The 24927-nt window shown below is 45.5% G+C and overlaps 1 protein-coding gene across 1 annotated transcript in view; it reads right to left on the bottom strand.

The window, feature by feature from the left end:
* Positions 1–24927, bottom strand: part of SEMA5A (semaphorin 5A) — a 668529-nt gene that overhangs the window by 483157 nt on the left and 160445 nt on the right. The window contains exon 2 of the mRNA XM_045005697.1: positions 1040–1240. Within this exon, the coding sequence (XP_044861632.1) occupies positions 1040–1163 (124 nt within the window). The 5' untranslated portion in view covers positions 1164–1240. The remainder of the gene's footprint in view (positions 1–1039; positions 1241–24927) is intronic.

Below are 24927 nucleotides of genomic sequence, written 5' to 3'. Positions count from 1 at the left end.
ACTATTTTGCAAACAATGCAGGGGCTCAACCCAGTGGATCATGTTGAGTGCTGACAACTCCGCTAACTTGGATCCTGTCGTGACAAATACTACTTCTATACTGAAAAGGCAATGCAACCAGGATCCTCCCTACTGCAGGGTGAAAGGGAGAGTAAGACCTGATTAACATGTATTCTGATTTATCCATATGTCACTCTCAGCACTGTAATGATTGCAGTGGTAACCAAAAGGACAGAGAGTGCAGTATTTACAGAAGGTGTGCTCATCCATTTTGTGTTTTAATTACAAATGAAAATGAGAGATCTAATGCTGTTAGCACCTTCAATTACACATTCAGAGGAGAACTGTGAGCAAAGTTTGTACACTTGTTTTTATTAGCCTGAGATGTATTTCAGCTCGTTTCTGATCCCTGCCTCTATTTAATTCAGAATTAGAGCTCTCCTATAACATCTCCCAGACAGCATGGCAGAAACCACCTGCAGATTTTAAGAACAGCAGAGGTATTCTAGAGGCCTGACACTGACTGATGACAATGCAGCAGTGTTCATCCTGCAGCCGAGGATGGTCAGATACATGTTCCGCTGGTTTAATAGTTTGTGGCATCACTCAGTGCCCATGCTGAGTAGCAGTGGAAAGCTTTTTATTTTATTATATTTTTAAACCATGTGTGTCAGTTCAGAGCTCACGAAAGAGAGAGACTAACTGCACTGAAAAGAGTATAGTATAGTGAGGTCAAACACTGGGCAAGTTTCAACACAGAGCTCCGCCAATGCACTTTAATCCTTCTCGACCTTTAATGTTGCTGTCATTCCAGACCTGGGGACGCTTCTGAGCTGAAATTGCCAGTTGTACAATCTATCAAACTGTCTGTTGATTTCTGGACAAATATTGATAGGCAACTAGGCAGAGGGCACTACATTCATTTTCACTTGGTGCCAATGTGTGATATAAACAAAAGCTTCCAGAAGTAGAGGGCTTGTGTGGTATTTTTCCCTTTTTTGGAAAATTTGTTTAGAAGAGCAGGGGAAATGCTCCTTACCTTTATACATTATAACAGGGTGCTCAGCTCGATGGCACTGGGAATCTTCTGTAGCTGCTGACACTAAGATTCCTATGACTCCCAAACCTACAACCAGCAATGCAACCAGACCATTTCCCTTCATGGTGATCACGTCGTCCTCTGCACTGGTCACTTTTCCTTTAACTGGCAACTCTCGTTGTGTTCATGTGCGGAAAGAACCTGAAGAATGCAAAGAAAAGAATTCAATGACACCGAGGACGGCTAATAGAAAACAAAACAATTCGTTAGGTTTGCAATGGAAAATAATCGTTTGTTTTCCTTCCCTGTGGAGTTTGACTTCTCAAAAATGAATGACAACTTTTTGTAATTTTACATCAGAAAATTGTCAATTACATTTTCATGAACTTGGGACTTAATGAAAAAGACATGTTTTTATCTACCATTGGCATGCAGAAAAAAATTGTTTTCTTATATTTTAAATTTATATTTTTCCCACTTTGTGACATGTGTGGGAGGAGAGGTTTACATATATAACATTTTCTTTTAGAAGCAAAACAGCAGTATTTTCTTAAGATAGAATATATTTATTAAATCAGCTTTAGAAACTATAACCCAAGCAGTCTTTTAAAACAACTCATGTAACCTAGTCAAATTACTTATGTGCCCTGGGCTAAACCATTCCATGCCATGGCTATTTTCACATAAGATACTGGAAATCAATTTTGCACTCACACAAGGCTCAATTCTGCACCACTCAAGTCAATGGGAATCTTGCCAGCAACTTCAATGGAACCAGGCCCACAGTTTCCATCTGATTCTTTCCATGTGACTTTTAGATTTACTATCCTGCAGAACCTAAAGAAGTGTCACCCCACTTCCCTCCCTCCCCCCCCCCGCCAAAAAACCATTATTTTCCTGAGATTTGCAGAGATCTCAAAGGCTGTACCAAAGTACCTCTGTGTTACTTCCTACCCACTGAATTCCATGGCATCCAGCTCCTAAAGAAATCATGCTCTCATGAGTTTAGCACACTGGCCATTGCCCTCCACAGCTCTCTGAAAGCAGGTTTTGACTGTTGCTCAGTGAAGGCAGACCTAGTATAAGTTAATGCTGCTGAGGTCAGTAGTTACACAAGGTATCCCCATAGGGCTGAGAGGAGGGGTGAGATGCTACATAGTAGCCATTTTCTCCTCCACCACTACCCTATCCCAGCAACCTCCCAGCCCCCAAACCTTCTGGTGACTATGACACAGAGCTGCTACTGCCTCACCCTCACTTAGATACACTGCTGCTTGGTCCACTCTTCTCACTAAAGTAAAGAGGAGCATTTGCCCCTGTAGTGAGGCCGTGTGGCTCCCCGCCGCTCCGGAGAGTGACGAGCCCATCCGGAGGCCAGACTGGGCAGAGCTAGAGAACTCTGGGCCCGCCCCTCAGAGGGTCCGGCGGCGACCTGGAAGTATAAAGGCTCATCCTCAGAGCCCTCAGATCTCACTGGAGGGCCAGCCGCTGGGGAGGCCAGACATCTCCAGCCTAGCCCACGACTGGGAAACCCCCGCAGCCCAAGGTGTAGGCCAGGACTGGCCTGATTTGCCCTGTGCTCGCTACCCGGAGGAGTTGCCGGGCCTGCCGCTCGCCCACTACCCCAAGGAACCCATGGTGCTGGATCCGCCAGAGGCCAACACCCTGACCCAGCTACTACCCGAGGGGGAGTCTGGAAGTAGCCCGGGGGCAGCCGACCCTAGTCTGGCTGCAGCAGGGTCAGAGCCCTGTTGCGGCCAGGATCCCCACTGACACGGCAGCGGGTCTCCTGCCATTGCTAGGGCCCCAGGCTGGGATGCAGTGGAGTGGGAGGGCCTGTGTCCCCCCTGCCACCCAACTTGTGGGTGGCCGTCTCCCCCTCTCCCAGGCCTTTGGAGGCTTGGGTCTATTGCTACTGCTCAGCCCTGCCTGAGCTCCTGACTCATTACTGTTTGTAGTGTTACTGCTCAGCCCTGCCTGAGGGCCTGAGCCCCGGACTCCGTATTGCCCCGCCCTGATATAGGGCCTGGGCTCCCTATTGCTTGTACTGTCAAGCTCCTGACTCATCATTATTGCCCTGCCCTGCCCCAGGGCCTGGGCTTATTGCTACTGTTTGTACTGGCACTGCTCAGCTCCTGCCGGAGGGCTTGAGCACCTGGCTCACTGGACGCCTTGACCCAGGGCCTGGGCTTATGGTCCTTATTCCAGTTACCTCAAGTGCTGCCGAGGGAGACTCCTACGGCCGGACTAATTCCCCCCGAACATCAACTGTGTGTAGTGAGCCGGTGTGGCTCCCCGCCGCTCCGGAGAGGGTCAAGCCCCAGCTAACCTCTTACAGCCCCATACATACCATAGCAAAGAAAAGACATTCTACCTTCATTTTACTCAATATATTGCTTGTGAAATATGCCAGACTGACAACCCTGGCAGGATGTATTTTCTGACTGTCCACAGAATTCTATATCACAGGCAACAGCAGGGCAAGGTGGCTCAGCCTACAGGTATATCTCTAGGCATGTGAGATTTGTTCAGTCTCCATATTTAGTCAATCCCTAACTGCTTTGATGAGACTGCCTACAAGATTGCCTATTGTGATGATGTTCTAACAGTGAGAGCACCTTTCTAATAAGATCTGGACAGAGCTCAACAACTTGTTTTACACAGACCACAAAACAGTGATGACTTTCACTCAGTACCCACTTGGGTCAAATTCAAGCTAGTGACCTACAAGTGAGAAGCCCCATATTACAGTAATTAATAATCCCTTGAAGCATCCACTAACCACAGATTGTATTTTGTAACTGGCAGAATACTCACAACACTAAATGTATTCAGGATCAAATCCGATTCTATTAGATCTACCATAAGTAAATATTCCAAGCACTAACAACCTTACACAATAACTCAGAAGATCTTGTGCCGCAGGCAGTTTAACTGAGCCATTCACCAAAATTAATCATTGGTGACAATGCTAAGAACTGGCATATAGCATGTGTGATTTCATTGAGCTGCTCTGCATAGTTTAATAAAGATAAAGCGTAAACTTTTCTGATTTATATGATACAAATCATATCAAACAAATGAATGTTTATGAAAATATTCTTCCTGTGATGTGCACACATACATAACTCCCATTATCACTAATAAGAGTTATGCACACATATAAAGAGAAGCATCTATCTCTGTGTGCAGTAAGCTAACTGTACTGTATTAGGATTTGGCTCTTGCTTTATTTTTATATACGACTAGTGGATGAACAGCAATAGGTAAAATTAGGAAAAGTTTGACCTCAGACTTCGGGGGGGCAAAAAGCAAAGAATGAGATCAGACTTCAAAGAAGCATTCTTGCTGGTTTTAAAGGAAATTAAATAAGGGGGGAAATGTCAATTAGGGAAATACAGTATGGTTAAAAATAAATTTCCTTAGCTTTGTGGGAAGTTAAAGACCACAAATCATTAACAGAATATCTAGGCATAACTTATTTTGTAAAAGTCTACCTATCACATGTCTTAGACATTATTTAATCATGGACTATTGATACAATTAACATTTGTCACCACTGCATTGTAAGCATATTTTGGTGAGCCTATGAGTACATTTGTTTCTTTTAAAAAGGAATGAAATTCACTCTATTATCCCTAATACAAAGTCATCCCTACAATGAAATTATAACAGAGTATCCCACTACATTTTGGCAGCATTTAGCAGAAATTATTTTTAAAAGGACAAACCATATAATTTTAAAACACTTTGCAACCTTTTAGAAACAAATGAAGATCATTTTAAAAGATGCCTTTAAATTCATGCAAGCAAAATCATTCCAATCAAACTTTTCATTTAGTTACAATGCTTGAGGTAAGTGGAAGTAAAAACACTGATTATGTTCAAAATCATACTTTGTTAGAAATAAAATTCTAACACAGGCCTGATTCTATGAGGTGCAGAGTGTCTTCAGTTCCTCTGATTTCAGTGGCAGTTTGAAGGCATTCAGGACCTTTCAAGAAGCACTAAGCATCTGCACAGGACAGGACCCTAGTTGTGTTCCTCTCAAAGACATAAATCACTATTCTGACCTGGGCTGTATTCCCCAAACCTTCGTCTCACCAGGATTTTTTCTGAGGAAAGAACCCATAGCATTTTTTTTAAACCCCAGCATGCAGGTTTCGCTATACCCACCATCCCAATGCACCTGCTAGTGGATCATGGCTGGTGATACCATACAGCAGGAGTAGGCAACCTATGGCACAGGTGCCGAAGGCGGCACGTGAGCTGAATTTCAGCGGCACTCACACTGCCCGGGTCTTGGCCACCGGTCTGGGAGGCTCTGCATTTTAATTTAATTTTAAATGAAGCTTCTTAAACATTTTAAAAACCATATTTACTTTACATACAACAATAGTTTAGTTATATATTACAGACTTATAGAAAGAGACCTTCTAAAAACATTAAAATGTATTACTGGCATGCGACATCTTATATTAGAGTGAATAAATGAAGATTCGGCACACCACTTCTGAAAGGTTGCCGACCCCTGCCATACAGGAACATGGCAACACTCCAGTTTAGGCAAGAAAGTGAAGACTTATGTGGAAAGCAGACCTAAAACTTCTGCATTTACCAAATGTGCCATGAGAGCTTTCATGAACAGAAATACTCTAATCAGACCAAAAGTTTTAGAGCCTATCTGAAAGATGGTTTGACCAGCAATACACTGTCCCCTACCAATACACATTATCATTAGACGAGTACACATTCATGGGGAAGAGCATCCTAACTGAATCACCCACACTATTTCCTGCAGGATTCTAGTGTTCGTAAGAAGCTTGCTCTCTATGTGCTGACAAAGTCTAACCCTGATTAATTTAGATCACAACTGGAGATAGTATAGCTGCAGACATGACTGAATTGAGCTGGTTTTGAACAGTCAAATTTAGCCTCTTTGTCCAATTGCTAGCTTGCCCTGTGGTGCCATGTTTTGATGCAGCTATGTACTCACAGATATGCCTGTTGCCCATGGTCAGCAAAAGACGGTTACTCACCGTAGTAACTGTTGTTCTTCGAGATGTGTTGCTCCTATCCATTCCAGTCAGGTATGCGCGCCGCGCGTGCATGGCTCTTCGGAACATTTTTACCCTAGCAACTCCGGCGGGCCGGCTGGGCGCCCCCTGGAGTGGCGCCGCCATGGCGCTGGATATATACCCCAGCCGGCCCGTCCGCTCCTCAGTTCCTTCTTGCCGGCTACTCCAACAGTGGGGAAGGAGGGCAGGTCTGGAATGGATAGGAGCAACACATCTCGAAGAACAACAGTTACTACGGTGAGTAACCGTCTTTTCTTCTTCGAGTGATTGCTCCTATGCATTCCAGTCAGGTGATTCCCAAGCCTTACCTAGGCGGTGGGGTCAGAGTGAGACGTAGCAGAGTGTAAGACTGCTGAGCCGAAGGCTGCATCGTCTCTGGATTGCTGCACCAGCGCATAGTGGGAAGCGAAGGTGTGGACAGAAGACCAGGTGGCCACTCTACAGATGTCCTGGATGGGGACATGGTCCAGGAAGGCGGCCGACGAGGCTTGCGCTCTTGTCGAGTGAGCGGTGAGGTGGCATGGTGGCACGCGAGCAAGCTCGTAGCATGTCCGGATACATGCCGTTACCCAGGAGGAAATCCGCTGCGAGGAGACCGGCTCGCCTCTCATGCGATCGGCAACCGCTACAAACAGCTGGGTCGAACGCCGGAAGGGCTTCGTCCGCTCGATATAAAAGGCGAGGGCCCTGCGGACGTCCAGGGTGTGAAGCTGTTGCTCACGAGGTGAGGCATGCGGCTTCGGGAAGAAGACCAGAAGGAAGATCTCCTGATTAAGGTGAAAGGCCGACACCACCTTAGGGAGGAAGGCCGGGTGTGATCGAAGCTGCACCTTGTCTCCGTGGAAGACGGTGTATGGTGGACCAACCGTTAGGGCACGGAGCTCAGAGACTCGTCTTGCCGATGTAATTGCAACGAGGAAGGCCGTCTTCCAGGAGAGACAGAGTAGAGAGCACATGGCCAGGGGCTCGAAGGGCGGCCCCATAAGTCTGGCCAGGACGAGATTCAAGTCCCAGGTCGGGGTAGGACGCCGCACCGGCGGGTACAAGCGGTCCAGGCCTTTAAGGAAGTGGGAAACCATCTGGTTGGAGAAGATGGACCGACCTCCCATGGATGGACGAAAAGCGGACACGGCCTCCAGGTGCACCTTCAAGGAGGAGACCGCGAGACCTTGTTCTTTAAGGTACCAGAGGTAGTCCAGGATTGTAGGGATAGGGACTAGGAGGGGATTAAGGCCGCGCTGATCGCACCAGAGCGCGAAACGCTTCCATTTCGCGAGGTAGGTGGAGCGAGTGGAAGGCTTCCTGCTTTCAAGTAGGACTTGCTGTACCGCCGCCGAACAGTCCCTCTCTGCGTGGGTCAACCACGCAGGTACCAAGCTGTAAAATGGAGGGACTGAAGATTCGGGTGGCGTAGTCTGCCGAAGTCCTGTGTGATGAGGTCCGGCCATAACGGAAGGGGAATGGGATCCTGAACGGAGAGCTCGAGCAGCAGGGTGTACCAGTGCTGCCTCGGCCAGGCCGGAGCGACGAGTATGACGTGGGCCCTGTCCCTCCAAAGCTTCAGTAGCACTCGGTGTACGATGGGGAACGGAGGGAAGGCGTAGAGGAGGTGATCCGTCCAGGAGCAGAGGAATGCGTCCGACAGGGAGCCTGGGGAGCGACCCTGGTATGAACAAAATAGATGGCACTTCCTGTTCTCCTTGGAGGCAAACAGGTCTATCTGGGGAAACCCCCACCTCCGGAAAATTGTGCGCACCACATCCGGATGAAGAGACCACTCATGGGAGAGGAACGATCTGCTGAGATGATCGGCCAGCGTGTTCTGCACTCCTGGAAGAAAGGACGCTTCCAGGCGAATCGAGTGGGTCACGCAGAAGTCCCACAGGAGCATGGCTTCTTTGCAGAGCAGGGAGGAGCGGGCTCCGCCCTGCTTGTTCACGTAGAACATCGCCGTCGTGTTGTCCAGTGTGACGGATGGGCGAGGAGGGCGGAACGGGACTCCTGCACACACGACATCTGGGTCCAGCCACCAGCTGAGTGAATCGAGGGTAGGCTTCGTGACCGTGACCACCATGTCTATGGGGTCGCGATGCGGGCGGTACACTGACGCCAACCAAGATTGAAATGGGCGAAGGCGCAGCCTGGCGTGCATTGTCATGAATGTGCAGTACGCCATATGGCCTAGGAGGCGTAGGCAGGACCGCACCGTCGTCGTAGGAAAGGTGTGTAGGTCCTGGATGATGGAGACCACTGTCTGGTGCTGAGATCGAGGGAGGCAGGCCCTGGCTAAAGTGGAGTCGAGGACCGCTCCGATGAACTCCACTCGTTGCGATGGCGTTAATGTGGACTTCTCGGCATTGATGAGAAGGCCCAGGAACCGGAATAGGGATAGTATTTCCGTCATCTGGTCCACTACCAGCTGCCGGGATGTCCCGCGAACCAGCCAGTCGTCGAGATACGGGTAGACGTGTATGCGACGACGGCGGAGGGCTGCGGCAACCACTGCCATGCATTTGGTAAAGACCCTTGGCGCGGTTGACAGGCCGAAGGGTAGCACCGCAAACTGGTAGTGCACGCTGTTGACCACGAAGCGCAGGTAGCGTCGATGGGGAGGGTAGATCGCGACATGGAAGTAGGCGTCCTTCATATCGAGGGCGGCAAACCAGTCTCCCGGATCCAGGGAGGGAATGATGGTCCCCAGAGTGACCATGCGAAACTTGAGCTTGAGCAGGTACCTGTTGAGCTCTCGGAGGTCCAGTATGGGTCGTAGACCTCCTTTCGCCTTGGGGATGAGGAAATATCGGGAATAAAATCCCCTGCCGCGCATGTTGTGCGGCACCTCCTCTATGGCCCCCAAGCTCAACAGAGTCTCGACCTCTTGTAGGAGGAATTGCTCGTGAGAGGGGTCCCTGAAGAGGGACGGGGAAGGCGGGTGGGAAGGAGGGGGCGAAACAAACTGAAGGTGGTAACCATACTGGATAGTACGAAGGACCCAGTTGTCCGATGTTATTTGGGACCACGCCGGAAGGAAGTGGGAAAGGCGGTTGTAAAATAACGGGGTAGGATCCGTGAAAGAGACTGATGGGCCGTCCTCGGGCGTCCCATCAAAAGGCCTGTTTGGGCACTTGAGGGGCCTTGGAAGGGGCCTGGGCCTGGTTGCGTCTGTTGCCCGATGGTCTACGGCGGTTTAAGTTCGCACGCCGACTATTATATGGCCGTGACCTGGCCTGGGTAAAGGGCCGGTAGGGCTGCTGTCTGAATGACCTCCTCTGGGTAGCAGGTGTGTGCATCCCCAAGGTACGGATGGCAATTCGACCATCCTTGAGGGTCTGAATTCTGGAGTCCGTTTTCTCCGAGAAGAGACCCTGCGTGTCGAACGGGAGGTCTTGAAGGGTATACTGCACCTCAGGCGGCAAGGTAGAGGACTGTAGCCAGGAGATACGCCTCATGGTCACACCTGAGGCCAGGGTTCTGGCTCCTGAGTCCGCCGAGTCCAGAGCGGCCTGGATGGAGGACCAGGAGGCTTTCCTGCCTTCTTCCAAGAGGGCCGAGAACTCTTGACGGGAGGCTGTCGGGATCAGCTCCGAAAATTTCGCCAGGGACACCAAGATGGCAAAGGTGTACCGAGCGAGAAGAGCCATCTGGTTGGCAATCCGGAGCTGGAGGCCACCCGCCAAATAGACCTTCCGGCCCAACAGATCCATGCGCCGTGCGTCTTTGGATTTTGGCGCCGGAGCGGGCTGCCCGTGCCTCTCCCGGTCATTTACGGACTGTACCACGAGGGAGTCCGGAGTGGGGTGTGTGTAGAGGTATTCATATCCGGTGGGCGGGACTGAGTACTTGCGCTCCACGCCACGCGCGGTAGGAGGGACGGATGCCGGTGACTGCCAGATGGTAGTGGCATTCCGCTGTATAGTCCGGATGAAGGGCAGGGCCACCCGCAGCGGGGCCTCAGCTCCAATGACATTGGTCACCGGGTCGTCATCCTCAGGGACCTCCGCCACGGGGAGGTCGATAGCCTTTGCCACCCAGCGAAGAAGGTCTTGGTGGGCCCGCAAGTCAATAGGAGGGGGATCCACCGTAGACGCCCCCGCCACCACCTCATCCGGCGAGGACGATGAGGACAGGCTTGGACCACGGCTTCTGGAGCTGGTTCCACCAGGGGGCATGAAGCCGCCTCAGACCCTGGATGCTGTGCGGGACCAAGTGGCGACGGGGCCTCACCCATTGGTGATGGGGGAGGTCTGCTCACCGTGGCTTCGGGCACCCTATGTTCGGCGCCCACGTGCCGCGGGGGAAAGGGGAGTCCTTGAGGCTCGTGGTAAGCCCAAGGTACCCAAAAACCCCACTGCTGTGGTCCGTGGTCCTGGCCTTGGGGGTCGGCCCGGAGATCTCTCCCACTGCCCGCCTGCGAGGCGACTGAGGGCTGGCGAGAAGGCCAAGGCGGGGCAGAGGCGCTGAAAGATTGCACCACGGACGCTGGCAGTAGGTCCCTGGGCGGTGCCGAGGATCGGTGCCGGTCATCGCGGTGCCTGGATGGAGAGCGGGACCAGCGACTGTTACAGTGCCGGGAGCTCGACCGGTGCCGGGAGCTCGACCGTGACCTCGATCGACGGCGTCGGGAGCAGCTTCAGGAGTCGCGGTGCCAGGAACGATACCGGGATCCGGACCTCCCTCGGTACCGACGGTCGGGTGACCGGGACCGGGAGCGTCTCCGGGAGTGCAACCGGTACTGCGATGTAGAGCGGTACCGGGATTGCGACCGGTGCCGAGACGGGGAGCGGTACCGCGATGGAGAACGGTGCCGAGATCTGGATCGGCGTGGCGGTGACCTTCTGCGGGACCGGGACCGACGTCCATCTCGTGCGGCAGGGGAAGGCGGCCTTATCATCATCGGCTTGCCTGCTGACTGAACGGCCCGCACCGGCGGTGCCGGGGGCCGGAGGCTCGGTGCCTCTGTGAGCTCAATGAGCTCTCTCGCCGTCGAGAATGTCTCGGGCGTGGATGGGAGCCGCAGCTCAACCGCGGTTGGCACCAGGAAGCAAGGTGGTACCGGACTCAATGGCTCTTGCGGCGCCGGAGTCGACGGTACCGTGCACGGTTTGTGCACCACCGCAGCCGGTACCGGAGGCGCCGGTAGTGGCTGGGCAAGCGGTCCCTTAGGATGCAGCTTAGAGGGTGCCTGCGCCGTCTTCCTTTTCCTCAATGGAGAGAGGGAACGGTGTCGGGACACCGGTGCCGGCTGCGGAGCTCGAGCAGTCTCGGTACCGGAGCGGCTCAGGGCCGCCGGTGCGCTGCGCGCCGATGACGATTTCGGTGCCGCCGGGGTTGGTGCGGGAGGTTGAAGTGTCGCCTCCATAAGGAGCTGCTTCAGGCGAGTGTCCCGCTCCTTCCTAGTTCTCGGCTTAAACGCCGTGCAAATGGGACACTTATCTGGCCGATGGGTCTCCCCAAGGCAGCGCAGGCAGGAGTCGTGCGGGTCCCCGACAGGCATGTGCCGCTGGCAAGCCGCACAGGGCTTAAACCCCGGTGCCTTGGGCATGAGCCCGCACCGGTTGTGGAAGAAGAGGGGCTAAACCCCCCTAATTCCCTTACTAAACTATATCTAACTAAACTTATTCAACTAATCTAACAACTAAACTGAGTTAACCAACTATGTTTAGGGTGGTGAAGAACTGGAATGGGTTACCTAGGGAGGTAGTGGAATCTCCTTCCTTAGAGGTTTTTAAGGTCAGGCTTGACAAAGCCCTGGCTGGGGTGATTTAGTTGGGTTTGGTCCTGCTTTGAGCAGGGGGTTGGACTAGATGACCTCCTGAGGTCCCTTCCAACCCTGAGATTCTATGATTCTATGATATGTACACTGAAGAAATGGAGAAACGCTAGGGCTGTGGAGGTAAAGGAGCACTCCACTGTTCCAACTGGCCGTCACGGGCGGTAAGAAGGAACTGAGGAGCGGACGGGCCGGCTGGGGTATATATCCAGCGCCATGGCGGCGCCACTCCAGGGGGCGCCCAGCTGGCCCGCCGGAGTTGCTAGGGTAAAAATGTTCCGAAGAGCCGTGCACGCACGGCGCGCGCACACCTGACTGGAATGCATAGGAGCAATCACTCGAAGAAGAATATTTGGTTACACTTATTTCAACATGCTTTTCCAGAGAGAGCATAATCATAATACACAAATCTAGGGAGTATGGGGAATACATAGGATGAACTGGAAGTATTAGTACATAAACTAAATTATGACTTAATTGGTGTCACAGAGACTTGGTGGCATAAATCAGATGGCTGGAGTATTGGCATGGAGGGCTATAGCTTGTTCAGGAAAGGTAGGCAGGGGGAAAAGGAAGCTGTTGCATTATACATCAAGAGTATATAAACTTGTTCTGAGATCCTGAAGAAGGCAAAAGGCAGACCAGTTGAAAGTTTCTGGGCAAAGATAAAAGGGGAAAAAATAGGAATAATGTGATAGTGGGAGTCCATCATAGACCACTAAATCAGGAAGAGGGAGTGGATGAGGCATTTCTAGAACAAATTACAAAAATATCCAAAATACAAGACCTGGTAGTAAGGTCTTAAATATCTATTTAAGATAGAGGTGTTAAATACCTATTTTGCTTCAGTCTTCACTAAAAAGGTTAATGGTGATCAGATACTTAACACAATATTAACATCAAGGGAAAAAGAACAATTCAAAATAGGGAAATAACAGGTTAAAGAATATTTAGATAAGTTAAATGTATTAAAGTGACAGGGTCTGATTAAATTCAACCTATGATATTTAAGGATCTAGCTGAAGCAATCTTGGAACCATTAGCAACTATCTTTGAGAACTCATAGAGACTGGTGAGGTTCTAGGGACTAGAGAAGGTCACATAATACTTATATTTACAAGGGGGAACAAAGAGGGCTCACGGAGTTATAAACCGGTCAGCCTAACTTTGATATGTGGAAAGATACTGGAACAAATTATTAAACAATTTGTAAGCACCTAGAGGATAATAGAGTTATAAGGCCAGTATGGATTTGTCAAGAACAAATTATGTCAGACCAACCTAATTTACTTCTTTGAAAGGATTACTGGCCTAATGGTAGAGGAGACGCAGCAGACATGATTTATCTTGATTTTAGTAAGACTTTTGACAAAGTCCCATATGACATCCTAGGGAAGTGTGGTCTACATGAAATTACTGTAAGATTGGTCTACAACTGGTTGAAAGACCATCCTCAAAGAATAGTTATAAATGTTTTGCTGTCAAACTGGGAGGACATATATAGTGTAATCCTGCAGGCTTAGTCCAGTACTATTCTCTATTTTCATTAATGAACTGTATAATGGAGTGGAGAGTATGCTTATAAAATTTGCGGATAACACCAAGCTGCAAGGGACTGCAAGCCCTTTAGAGGACAGCATTAGAAGTCAAAATGACCTTGACAAATTAAAGAATTAGTCTGAAATCAACAATATGAAATTCAATAAGGACAAATGCAAAGTACTACACTTGGGAAGGAAAAATCAAATAAACAGCCATGAAATGGGGAATAACTGACTAGGTGGTAGTACTGCTGAAATGGATCTGGGGGATATAGTGGATAACAAATTGAGTATGAGTCAACAATGTGATGCAGTTGCAAATAAGGCTAATATTCTACAATGCATTAACAGGAGTGTTGTTTCTAAAATATGGGACATAATTGTCCTGCTCTACTGAGCACTTGTGAGGCCTCAACTGGAGTGCCGTGTCCAATCCTGGGTGCCACACTCTAGGAAAATTGTGGATAAACTGGAGGGAGTCCAGAGGAGAGGAACAAACCTGATCTATGAGTAATGGTAAAAAAAAAAAAGGGCATGTTTAGTCTTCAGAATAGAAGACTGGGGGGGGGAACCCAATAACAGACTTCTAATATGTTAAGAGCTATTCTAAATAAGACTGTGATCTATTGTTCTCCATGTCCATTGAAGGTAGGACAAGAAGCAATGGGTTTAATCTGCACCAAGGGAGATCTAGGTTAGATATTAGAGGGGAAAATTCTAACTATAAGGGTAGTTAAGCACTGGAGTAGACTTCCAAGGGAGGCTGTCAAATCCCCATCAATGAAGGTTTTTAAAAACAGGCTGGACTATGTATAATATGTATAATAGGAGCCTATTATACATACTTAGACATGTAATATAATAGCATCAAGACTGTATACAAGCTCAATCTTGTGTTTAGGGGGGAGGGATAGCTCAGTGTTTTGAGCATTGGCCTCCTAAATCTAGGGTTGAGAGTTCAATCCTTGAAAAGGCCATTTGGGGATTTAGTTGGGGATTGGCCTTGCTTTGAGCAGGGGGTTGGATTAGATGATCTCCTAAAGTCCCTTCTAACCCTGAGATTCTATGACACTAAGATTATTGACTTTTCATAATAGTAACTGTACTGTCCATTCAGACTACTCACAGAAATGGAAATCTATACAAGATAGGATAAACTAAACAGACTTTTTTAACAAGGCTTTCAAATACACATTCTGGTCTCAACAGCCCAGCTGAGCGTGCACACACTCAGAGAAAGCCAGTCTCAGACTCACTTCCTGTACCTCTCTTAAAGGGACAATGCACCAGTTCTCTAACTATGCATGAATATAATACATCTCCCTGTAAACAAAAATAAGATTGGGATGCCATACCTAATGTTCCTACTTAATAACAGCTTTAGGACATTCCACTCTTTGGGTTTAAATATTTTCCAACATCTGGAGTAAGTGTTACTTCTTGAATAAGTCACTGATAACTTGCAAGAAAATGATTTTGAATCCTTATGAATCAATGTAGATACCCCATCTTATGCTTTATCAGTTGGTGTCCGCTGTAGACCACCAAATCACACCAGGGAACAGAATGACCACCTCCTTAAATACCTATCTATAATATGTAGGGGGGGAAATCAATGTGATCATGGGAGACTTCAGTTTGACTGACATATGCTGGAGGCCTCATGCTGCCAGTACTAAACTACTCTTGGCATTTCAAAATATTATACATGACAATTTTCTACCTCAAGAAGGGTTGCATTCAACACAAGGGAATTCTGTATTAGACCTTCTCATGTGGGATAAAAAGGGGGAGTTTTAAAGAATGAATAGGACTGATCACTGAACTAAAAATTAATGGAAACTTAGGTACAATGGATCATGGGTGGATCATATTTATAATGTGCAAACAGAATTGAAGTCCAGACTAATATATATATATATATATATATATATATATATATATTGGTGCTTTTAAAGGACCAATTTCACAAAGATGAAAACAATTATATAAATCAGCTGGGAGGAAGAATTTAATCAGAAAAATGTGAATGATAACTGGGAACTGCATAAGAACACTTTACTAGATGCCCAAAAAAACACAAGCGAGGAAGAAGGCCATATTGGTTAAAAAGCTGACTTGATTTGGAGGGCAAGTGAAGGCAGCTATAAAAATTATATAAACAAATGGGAGAAAGGGGAAGTCAGTAATTATGAATATAAACCAGAAGCTAGGAATTGTACAAAATTGATAAGGGAAGCAAAGGCAAAATCTATGGCTAGCACAGTTAAAGACAATACCAAGGATTTTTTAAAGTATGTTAGGAACAAAAAGAATCGTAACAATAGGTATTGGTCCATTACTAGATGGAAATGTAGAATTATCAATAATAATGCCTAATATAAATATGTTCTGTTCTGTATTTGGAGAAAAAACAAATAACACTTTTTCCATTCCACTAGTATTTCCAGATGCTGTTAAGCAGCAACAGCTAAAGGTAGACATTTTTAAATCAGCAGGTCTGGCTAACTTGCAGCTAAGAGTTTTAAAAGAGCTGGCTGATGATTTTACTGGATCATGAATGCTGATTTTCAATAAGTCTTGGAACACCTGGGAAGTTCTAGAAAACTGGAAGAAAGCTAATATTGTGTCAATATTTTAAAAGGGTAAATGGGATGACCCGGGTAATTAAAGGCCTGTCAGTCTGACATCAATTCCCAGGTCAGATAATGGAATGGCTGATACAAGACTCGATTAAGAATTAAGGAGGGTATTGTAATTAATGCCAATCAACATGGGTTTATGGAAAATAGATCCTGTAAAAATAACTTGATATATTTTCTGGAAGAGATTACAAGTTTGATTGCTAACGATAATAGTGTTCATGTAATATACTTAGATTTCTGTCAGGCACTTGATTTGTGCCACATGACATTTTGATTAAAAAACTAGAACAATATAAAATTAACATGTCCCACTTTAAATTGATTAAAAGCTGATTAACGAATAGGTCTCAAATGCAACTGTAATGTAATTATACATGGGGAATCATCATAGAATTTTTAGTGGGGTCTCAGGAGGATTGGCTCTTGGGCCTACACTATTTAAAATGTTCATTAATGATCGAGAAGAAAACATAAAATTAGCACTAAGTTTGCAGATGATATACATACAACCAGTTTGGGGTGTCTGCCCTGCTTTTTGGCAGTCTGCCCTGTGGTTGGCACTCATGGTCGTGAGCCACTCCAGACAGCATGAAACCCTGTTTGGAAACTTTTCAGCAGCAATGTGATGGACCAGGGTCTAAAGCAAAAAACAGATAAGCTAATTCTTAATTTGGTAGTGATATTCTGCCCCCGTTTGCTGAAGAGAGTGGCTTTCACACTTTCTTAATGGAATTATTCCCCAGGCCACTGTTATGTGTACAGAAACATTACAAAATAAACTAGTGGGACAGGACAACTTGGTTCTTGAAAGAATTAAAAATAAACTGACATCTGTTCTGTTTTCACAACTGCAGGAGTGTGGACACATCAAGCGAGAAGCTACACGGGTGTCACCTGTCACTGGACTGACTCTGATAACCTAACAAGAGAGTCAGCAGTCTTAGGCTTCTGACACTTTGTTAGAACACATTCATACAACAAGATTGCTTCTCTATTGACTGAGATCCACTCACAGTTTGATCTGGACTCAACAAAAATAACACATGGTTATAGAGAATAGTAGCAATTTTGTGAAAGCCTTCAAACTGTTTTCAGGACCTGGATGATTGATGTTGGTAATCAAGTGGAGAATGATGCTGACAAGGAAGCAGACACCCCAGATTCTGATATATGTAGCAATGTTAGTATTGTTAAGCAATACTGCTGAGTGTTCATGTATATTTTACTTGCCATCACCTATGACCAGTTTTTCACACACGATGAACTTGGTGGCAACAACTGGGCTCTTGCCAAAAACTCTCACTACAAGTCTCTTTTCAGAAGTGTGATGGGTAAGTGCTCTACATTAAGCAATGCTGTACACCTAAGCTCAGAGTGCTGATGTGAATGACACCCAGGGAAAAAACAATCCCCAAACCTACCTCTATCCAATGGAATTCAAAGTTACATTGCTTTCACCACATTGATGACATGTGTGATAGGATTAATATTGTGATGGAGCTGCCAAAATTCTCCAACCCAGAGTTGGAATTTCTAGGTGAGTGGTAGGAGGTGATGTCCCCAGTTGCCAATGCATTTGACAAGCTTCCGGGGGAAGAGAATGTAGAGTCTTTCTATGGTGCAATTCTGCCTCCTGTACTTACGCTAAAATCCAAATTTGACTCATTTTCTCCAAAATACAGTTCTTGCTTGGTAGATAATTTGAAGGATACACTTAGAAAATGGTTCGGGCATATTTTGACCTTTGATGCAGCTGTGAGTAACAACAGTATAAAGCAACAGAGTCCTGTAGCACCTTATAGATTAAGAGAAGTGTTGGAGCATAAGCTTTCGTGGGTGAATACCCACTTCATCAGATGCATGGGTCTGACGAAGTGGGTATTCACCCACGAAAGCTTATGCTCCAATACTTCTCTTAGTCTATAAGGTGCCACAGGACTCTTTGTCACTTTTTACAGACCCAGACTAACATGGCTACCCCTCTGATACTTAATAATATAAAGACATTCCTCGTTGCTGCTGTGCCATACCCATTTTTAAGCTGTATTGGCTGCACAATCAGGATCAGAGAAAAATTGCAGAGGAACATTTTTAAATATGATCTGGTTTATTGTAACACTCTTCCAAAGCTATAGCTCAATCTACAACATCCAACGCTGCCACTAATTTCTATGGCTTTGATGATAAATGAGCATCTGAATCTGATTCTGACTTAAGAATTGTTGGGATGCAATTCCTCAATGATGCACTGCATGACCTGGATCAACTGAAAAGCAGTTGCTAAGGCTCTTATCAAATTTAATACCACACTGCCAAGCTCTGCTCCTTGTCAGTAATGCTGGACAAATCCTCCTTCTAAGAAGAAACCATCTTCAGGATATGATGTTCAAATTCATTCTGTTGTTATAGAAAATGCCCATTTCATTGAATTATATGCTCTCTGTACATAATAGCATTATATATAAATACATGGAAAGAAATTTTATAAATTTATTTATATTTATAAGAATGTTTTTCATTGTAATTCTATACTTATTTTTGTATATGATTAACATTTCATTATTGCTCTTTTTTCTCTCTTTCACTATGTGCTTATTTTATTTAGGAATTGTCCTTCTATTGACCAGACAATTATAGGGAATATGGGATTTGAAAGTATCTGTGCTTATACTTGTATTTTTACTTACAAATACCTATGTGCTATTTTCACAGCATACTTATACTTGTATTTATAAATACTTTGATAAAAGATGTACTTGGCACTTATACTTAAGTCCTTTTAATTAATATTTATGACAACTCTGCTTTTTGCTCAATGTGTATTAGAAAAAGAGCAGCTTTCTGGGCTGCAGACCACTTTCTGCCTCAGTTCCTGCATGAAGCAGCTCCATTAACTCCTTTTACCTAATCCAATCATGCACCATACTTCTTGTTTCAAAGTCCAAAGGTGGCATATTTCTGGCATTATGCTACATGAAAGCCATAGTTAGTTTTTTGTTTTGTTTTGTTGTTTTACTTCAGACACCACGTATTGTCTTTGTTCAGACTCCTCACAGGAATGGAGATCCCTACAGGACAGGGTGCCCTAAGCTGGCTTTTATTAACAAGGCTTTCAAACAAGGAGCGGCTTTATGTATCTTGCCTCCCCAAGCACGGCAGTCAAGTGGCTTTCGGTGGCATGCCTGCGGAAGGTCTGCTGGTAACACGGAGTCAGCGGCATGCCTGCAGGAGGTCCGCCGGTCCTGCGCCTTCGGCGTACCCGCTGCCAAATTGCTGCCGAAGCCGCGGGACCATCAGACCTCCCACAGGCATGCCACCAAAGGCAGCCTGACTGCCGCCCTCACAGCGACCAGCAGGCCACCCCCGCGGCTTGCTGCCCCAGGCATAGAATCATAGAATCATAGAATCTCAGGGTTGGAAGGGACCTCAGGAGGTCATCTAGTCCAACCCCCTGCTCAAAGCAGGGCCAAACCCAACTAAATCATCCCAGCCAGGGCTTTGTCAAGCCTGACCTTAAAAACCTCTAAGGAAGGAGATTCCACTACCTCCCTAGGTAACCCATTCCAGTTCTTCACCACCCTACTAGTGAAAAAGTTTTTCCTAATATCCAACCTAAACCTCCCCCTCTGCAACTTGAGACCATTACTCCTTGTTCTGTCATCTTCTACCACTGAGAACAGTCTAGATCCATCCTCTTTGGAACCCCCTTTCAGGTAGTTGAAAGCAGCTATCAAATCGCCCCTCATTCTTCTCTTCTGCAGACTAAACAATCCCAGTTCCCTCAGCCTCTCCTCATAAGTCATGTGCTCCAGCCCCCTAATCATTTTTGTTGCCCTCCGCCGGACTCTCTCCAATTTATCCACATCCTTCTTGTAGTGTGGGGCCCAAAACTGGACACAGCACTCCAAATGAGGCCTCACCAGTGCTGAGTAGAGGGGCATGATCACATCCCTTGATCTGCTGGAAATGCCCCTACTTATACAACCCAAAATGCCATTAGCCTTCTTGGCAACAAGGGCACACTGTTGACTCATATTCAGCTTTTCGTCCACAGTAACCCCTAGGTCCTTTTCTGCAGAACTGCTGCCCAGCCATTCGGTCCCTAGTCTGTAGCAGTGCATGGGATTCTTCCGTCCTAAGTGCAGGACTCTGCACTTGTCCTTGTTGAACCTCATCATATTTCTTTTGGCCCAATCCTCTAATTTGTCTAGGTCCCTCTGTATCCTATCCCTACCCTCCAGTGTATCAACCACTCCTCCCAGTTTAGTGTCATCTGCAAACTTGCTAAGGGTGCAGTCCACACCATCCTCCAGATCGTTAATGAAGATATTGAACAAAACCGGCCCCAGCACCGACCCTTGGGGCACTCCACTTGATACTGGCTGCCAACTAGACATGGAACCATTGATCACTACCCGTTGAGCCCGACCATCTAGCCAGTTTTCTATCCACCTTACCGTCCATTCATCCAGCCCAGACTTCTTTAACTTGCTGGCAAGAATACTGTGGGAGACTGTATCAAAAGCTTTGCTAAAGTCCAGAAATAGTACATCCACTGCTTTCCCCTCATCCACAGAGCCGGTTATCTCGTCATAGAAGGCAATTAGGTTAGTCAGGCATGACTTGCCCTTGGTGAATCCATGCTGACTGTTCCTGATCACTTTCCCCTCCTTTAAGTGGTTCAGGATTGATTCCTTGAGGACCTGTTCCATGATTTTTCCAGGGACTGAGGTGAGACTGACTGGCCTGTAGTTCCCTGGATCTTCCTTCTTCCCTTTTTTAAAGATGGGCACTACATTAGCTTTTTTCCAGTCATCCGGGACCTCCCCCGATCGCCATGATTTTTCAAAGATAATGGCCAATGGCTCTGCAATCTCATCGGCCAACTTCTTTAGCACCCTCGGATGCAGCGCATCCGGCCCCATGGACTTGTGCTCGTCCAGCTTTCCTAAATAGCCCCGAACTAATTCTTTCCCCACAGAGAGCTGGTCACCTCCTCCCCATACCGTGCTGCAGAGTGCAGCTGTCTGGGAGCTGACCTTATCTGTGAAGACAGAGGCAAAAAAAGCATTGAGTACACTAGCTTTCTCCACATCCTCTGTCACTAGGTTCCCTCCCTCATTCAGCAAGGGGCCCACACTTTCCTTGACTTTCTTCCTGTTGCTAACATACCTAAAGAAACCCTTCTTGTTACTCCTAACATCTCCGGCTAGCTGCAACTCCAAGTGTGATTTGGCCTTCCTGATTTCACACCTGCATGCCTGAACAATACTTTTATACTCCTCCCTGGTTATTTGTCCAATCTTCCACTTCTTGTAAGCTGTTCTTTTGTGTTTAAGACGAGCAAGGATTTCACTGTTAAGCCAAGCTGGTCGCCTGCCATATTTACTTTTCTTCCTACATGCGCTTGGTGTGCAGGTGCCTGGAGCTGCCCCTGTTTCAAACACACACTCTTGTCTCAACAGCCTACCTCAGCAGGAGACCAGTCTCAAAGTCACGTTCCATGCCTCTTAAAGGGTCAATGTGCTGGTTATCTAATTGTGCATGCATACAATACAGTAAGCATTTACAGAATTGAACTCTTATCTTATATATTGCATTACAAATGTTTTTCACATACTGTATAGGGGAACTCAATCCAATATAGAGCCACTCAAGCAGTAAACCTGTTCATAACAATATCTTTTCTCAGTAGTAAACTACAAATACAAGCAGCTTTCCTTGGAATCTTTCTTCATACAACATTTAGAGGCTAGATTGGTTTTTTTGGCACATCCCTGAGCAACATGTGCCACTCATGGTACATCCTCCCCCATCCCCTCTGAGGTATTGTGCATTGGAGATACCCATCTGAGGCACAATCCCCTCTCTGCTTCCCAGTTGCTCCAGGGAAGGCGGGATTAGTCATTTGCAGCTGTTTCATACTAGCTGCAGATTACTACTAAACCCCCTCACCAGTTTAGATGTTCTTCCTCGACAACCTACTTTACTTATTCCTGTGTGCTCGGACCCAGGGTAGCCCACACACAAGTATCAGGAAAGGCCTATTACTCCATCTTACTCCCTGCATGGGCACGTAGTTTAAACTTCAGTCTAATTCTTAGAACACAGTGGGCATCTAATTCTAACAGACACAAAGATGTTCTACTGCAGTTCATATGACCTTTCTACAGTCATTGGGATAATTATCCACCAATTCACTGATATAGAAGAAACATTTTATTGTTATAATAAAAGAAAAAATAAAATAAAGGTATATAATGGAGGGAAATGACCTCTCTATAGCATTTCATTCTTACTGCTTGGTTCAGTGTAGTTTTACAAAATGCTACAATCTCTATAGGTCATTCCACTGTCATTCTTGCCAAAGTTTTACCTGAAGTGTTCTAAGTTACATTACTTCATTTTAGTCCGTGCTTCATTTATATTTGTCCCTAAATTGAATCTCAAATAAGAAAATGTGAACAGCTTCCATAACATAGCTCATGTTAGATTGCAGAATACATATACTGCTTGCTAGGACCCAGGACTACGGTTGCCAACTCTCCAGGAGTGCACTGGCGTCTTCAGGAAGTAAACATTAATCTTTAATTAAAGATTATGTCATGTGATGAGACCACCAGGAATACATCCAACCAAAATTGACAGCCCTAGGCCCACCACTGCTGCTCTTGCATACACAAAACAACCAGTGACACGTGTGAAAGTTACAAACACACACACTTACACATAGGGTCTTCAGGATTGCAAACCCATAGAAATTAAATACTTTAAACGTTTAATTTTAAAACCCATCGAAATTAAATACTTTAAACATTTAAAATTAAACATTTAAAGTATTTAATTTCTATGGGTTTTAAAAGTCAATTGATGTGGCCACTATCTTTGGAAGCCATATTGAGCTTGGGACCTAACACACAGAAGCCAAAGGGAGCCCAAAAGTTTGAGTTTTGACTCTAACATACCCCTACTATGCCAAGTTTCAGTCTAAAAGGAATTTTAATGGCCAACTCAAACTCTTCAAAAACAGGTTGATAATGGAAACACTGACAACCTTTTAACTATTGCAGTGCTGCTGGATCCACTGTATTACAAATAGAATCTGAAAAGGGATTTTCTACCCAAGATTTTGTTCATATCAGAGTTATGCCAAGTTACATTTTACAGCTATATAAAATGACTTACTGGTGCAAAATGAAAACAAAATACATTAAACTATTTTATATATTTCAATAATGTTTCACCCCAGTGACCTTATTTTATATCTATGTTCTAAGGGGCTTGTTATTATGTTTTTCTCTCATTCTCTTGTTTAGATTCAGTTTGCCATGGGGAACTGTAAAAATAAATGAGGTCCGTTAAATAAAATTATTATTTGCATAAAGGCAATATTTCATTTTATCTGTCAGCAGCTTTTAAAAAGGAGTAATAGCTTATTCAATCTACTTCTATTTTAGTTGAGCCAACAAAGATGGCTATTGCTCTGAAAAAAATTAAAAATTTAAGTAGCTGAGCCTTCAAGGTAGAGTAGCTGTATTGGCAAGTCCTAGAGGATTTATCTTGAGATAATTCCCACAAGACACCAAAGTCATATAGTCAAAATCAATGTATTAGTTATTCCAGCTCAGTTAAAAATAACAGTGCTTAAATTATAGTCCACCTCTGAATTACAAAATATATTGGCTTTGTTTTATTAAAATAAGCTGTTCTATAAAAGGGAGTTGCCATATGCATTGCACTAGTTTATCAGTAACAATGTCTACACCACTGCACAAATACTAATAATCCAAAATCAGGCTGAAGTAGCATACTGTGGGTGTTAAATTAGTCTTGGAATTGCAAGCAGTCATACAACTAAGTCATATACCGATAGCATGGATACTCAGATATTAATCAATATGCTAAATTATTTTTTCTAAGTCCTCACATATCAAGTTTTAGGGCACCTCTTTCAGATTCAGGCTTTAAAACACTTTCATTCTGTTCTCTTTTTTTCTTCTCTTTTTCACTTAAAGATAGAAATGTACCTAAATATGGAAAAATTTCCTTCCACTGATAATATAAAAAAAATCCAACTTCCAATCTTCCATTATTTGCCAAAATGTGTTTTGGTTTAATAGTCACTATCTAAATTGATACTGAAGCTAGAGTGCCAAATTTTCAGCGAGACCTCAGCCCAATCTCCATTTTTGAATGCACATCTTTACACATACAAATCATATCAACCGCTTTGGTATTCCTAAGGCAGTTATCACCTTGGCATCTCGAGAATAAGTTCAGCTCAAGCTTTAGTAAAAGACCATCTACAATAAGTGACATTTTTTATTGTTTCCTTAAATGATTGTTTTAAGACATGTTTCATTGAATTTATCAGAGTGGACGACGACTATCAAAAATGACAATTCAAATGAAGGAGTTCACTGTAGTTGGAAGTGTAAATCTCAGGGCTCCATAGGCAAAGATAGTATCCATTGCCTACCCATCCTTCTCTCAAGTATATGTCAATTTTCTTCTTTAATAAGTAGCTGGCTGCAGGAGGATCCTTGCTTGTTTCCATTTGCACTCATCTCCACATATCAATGACTTGTTGTAGGTATAAACAGACTAATCCTAGTTAGTTCTCCTCTACAAGCTACTTAGCACTAATTTGCTAGCCACTTTCCTTTGCAATTGGTTGCTGCCCAGCACTTCCTTTGATTATTATTTATTGTTTATGTATTCCTTCAAATTTTAAAAATCCGTCAATAGGCCTGTCAGGGTTCCCTCCCCACTCTGAACTCTGGGGACCTGCATGAAAGACCCCCCTAAGCTTATATTCTACCAGCTTAGGTTAAAAACTTCCCCAAGGCACAAA

The sequence above is a fragment of the Mauremys mutica genome, chromosome 2 (genome assembly GCF_020497125.1).
Source record: "Mauremys mutica isolate MM-2020 ecotype Southern chromosome 2, ASM2049712v1, whole genome shotgun sequence".
In the NCBI taxonomy this organism is placed as follows: Eukaryota; Metazoa; Chordata; order Testudines; family Geoemydidae; genus Mauremys; species Mauremys mutica.
The sequence above is the reverse complement of the archived record's forward strand: the minus strand, read 5'-3'. Positions and strand labels throughout refer to the sequence as shown.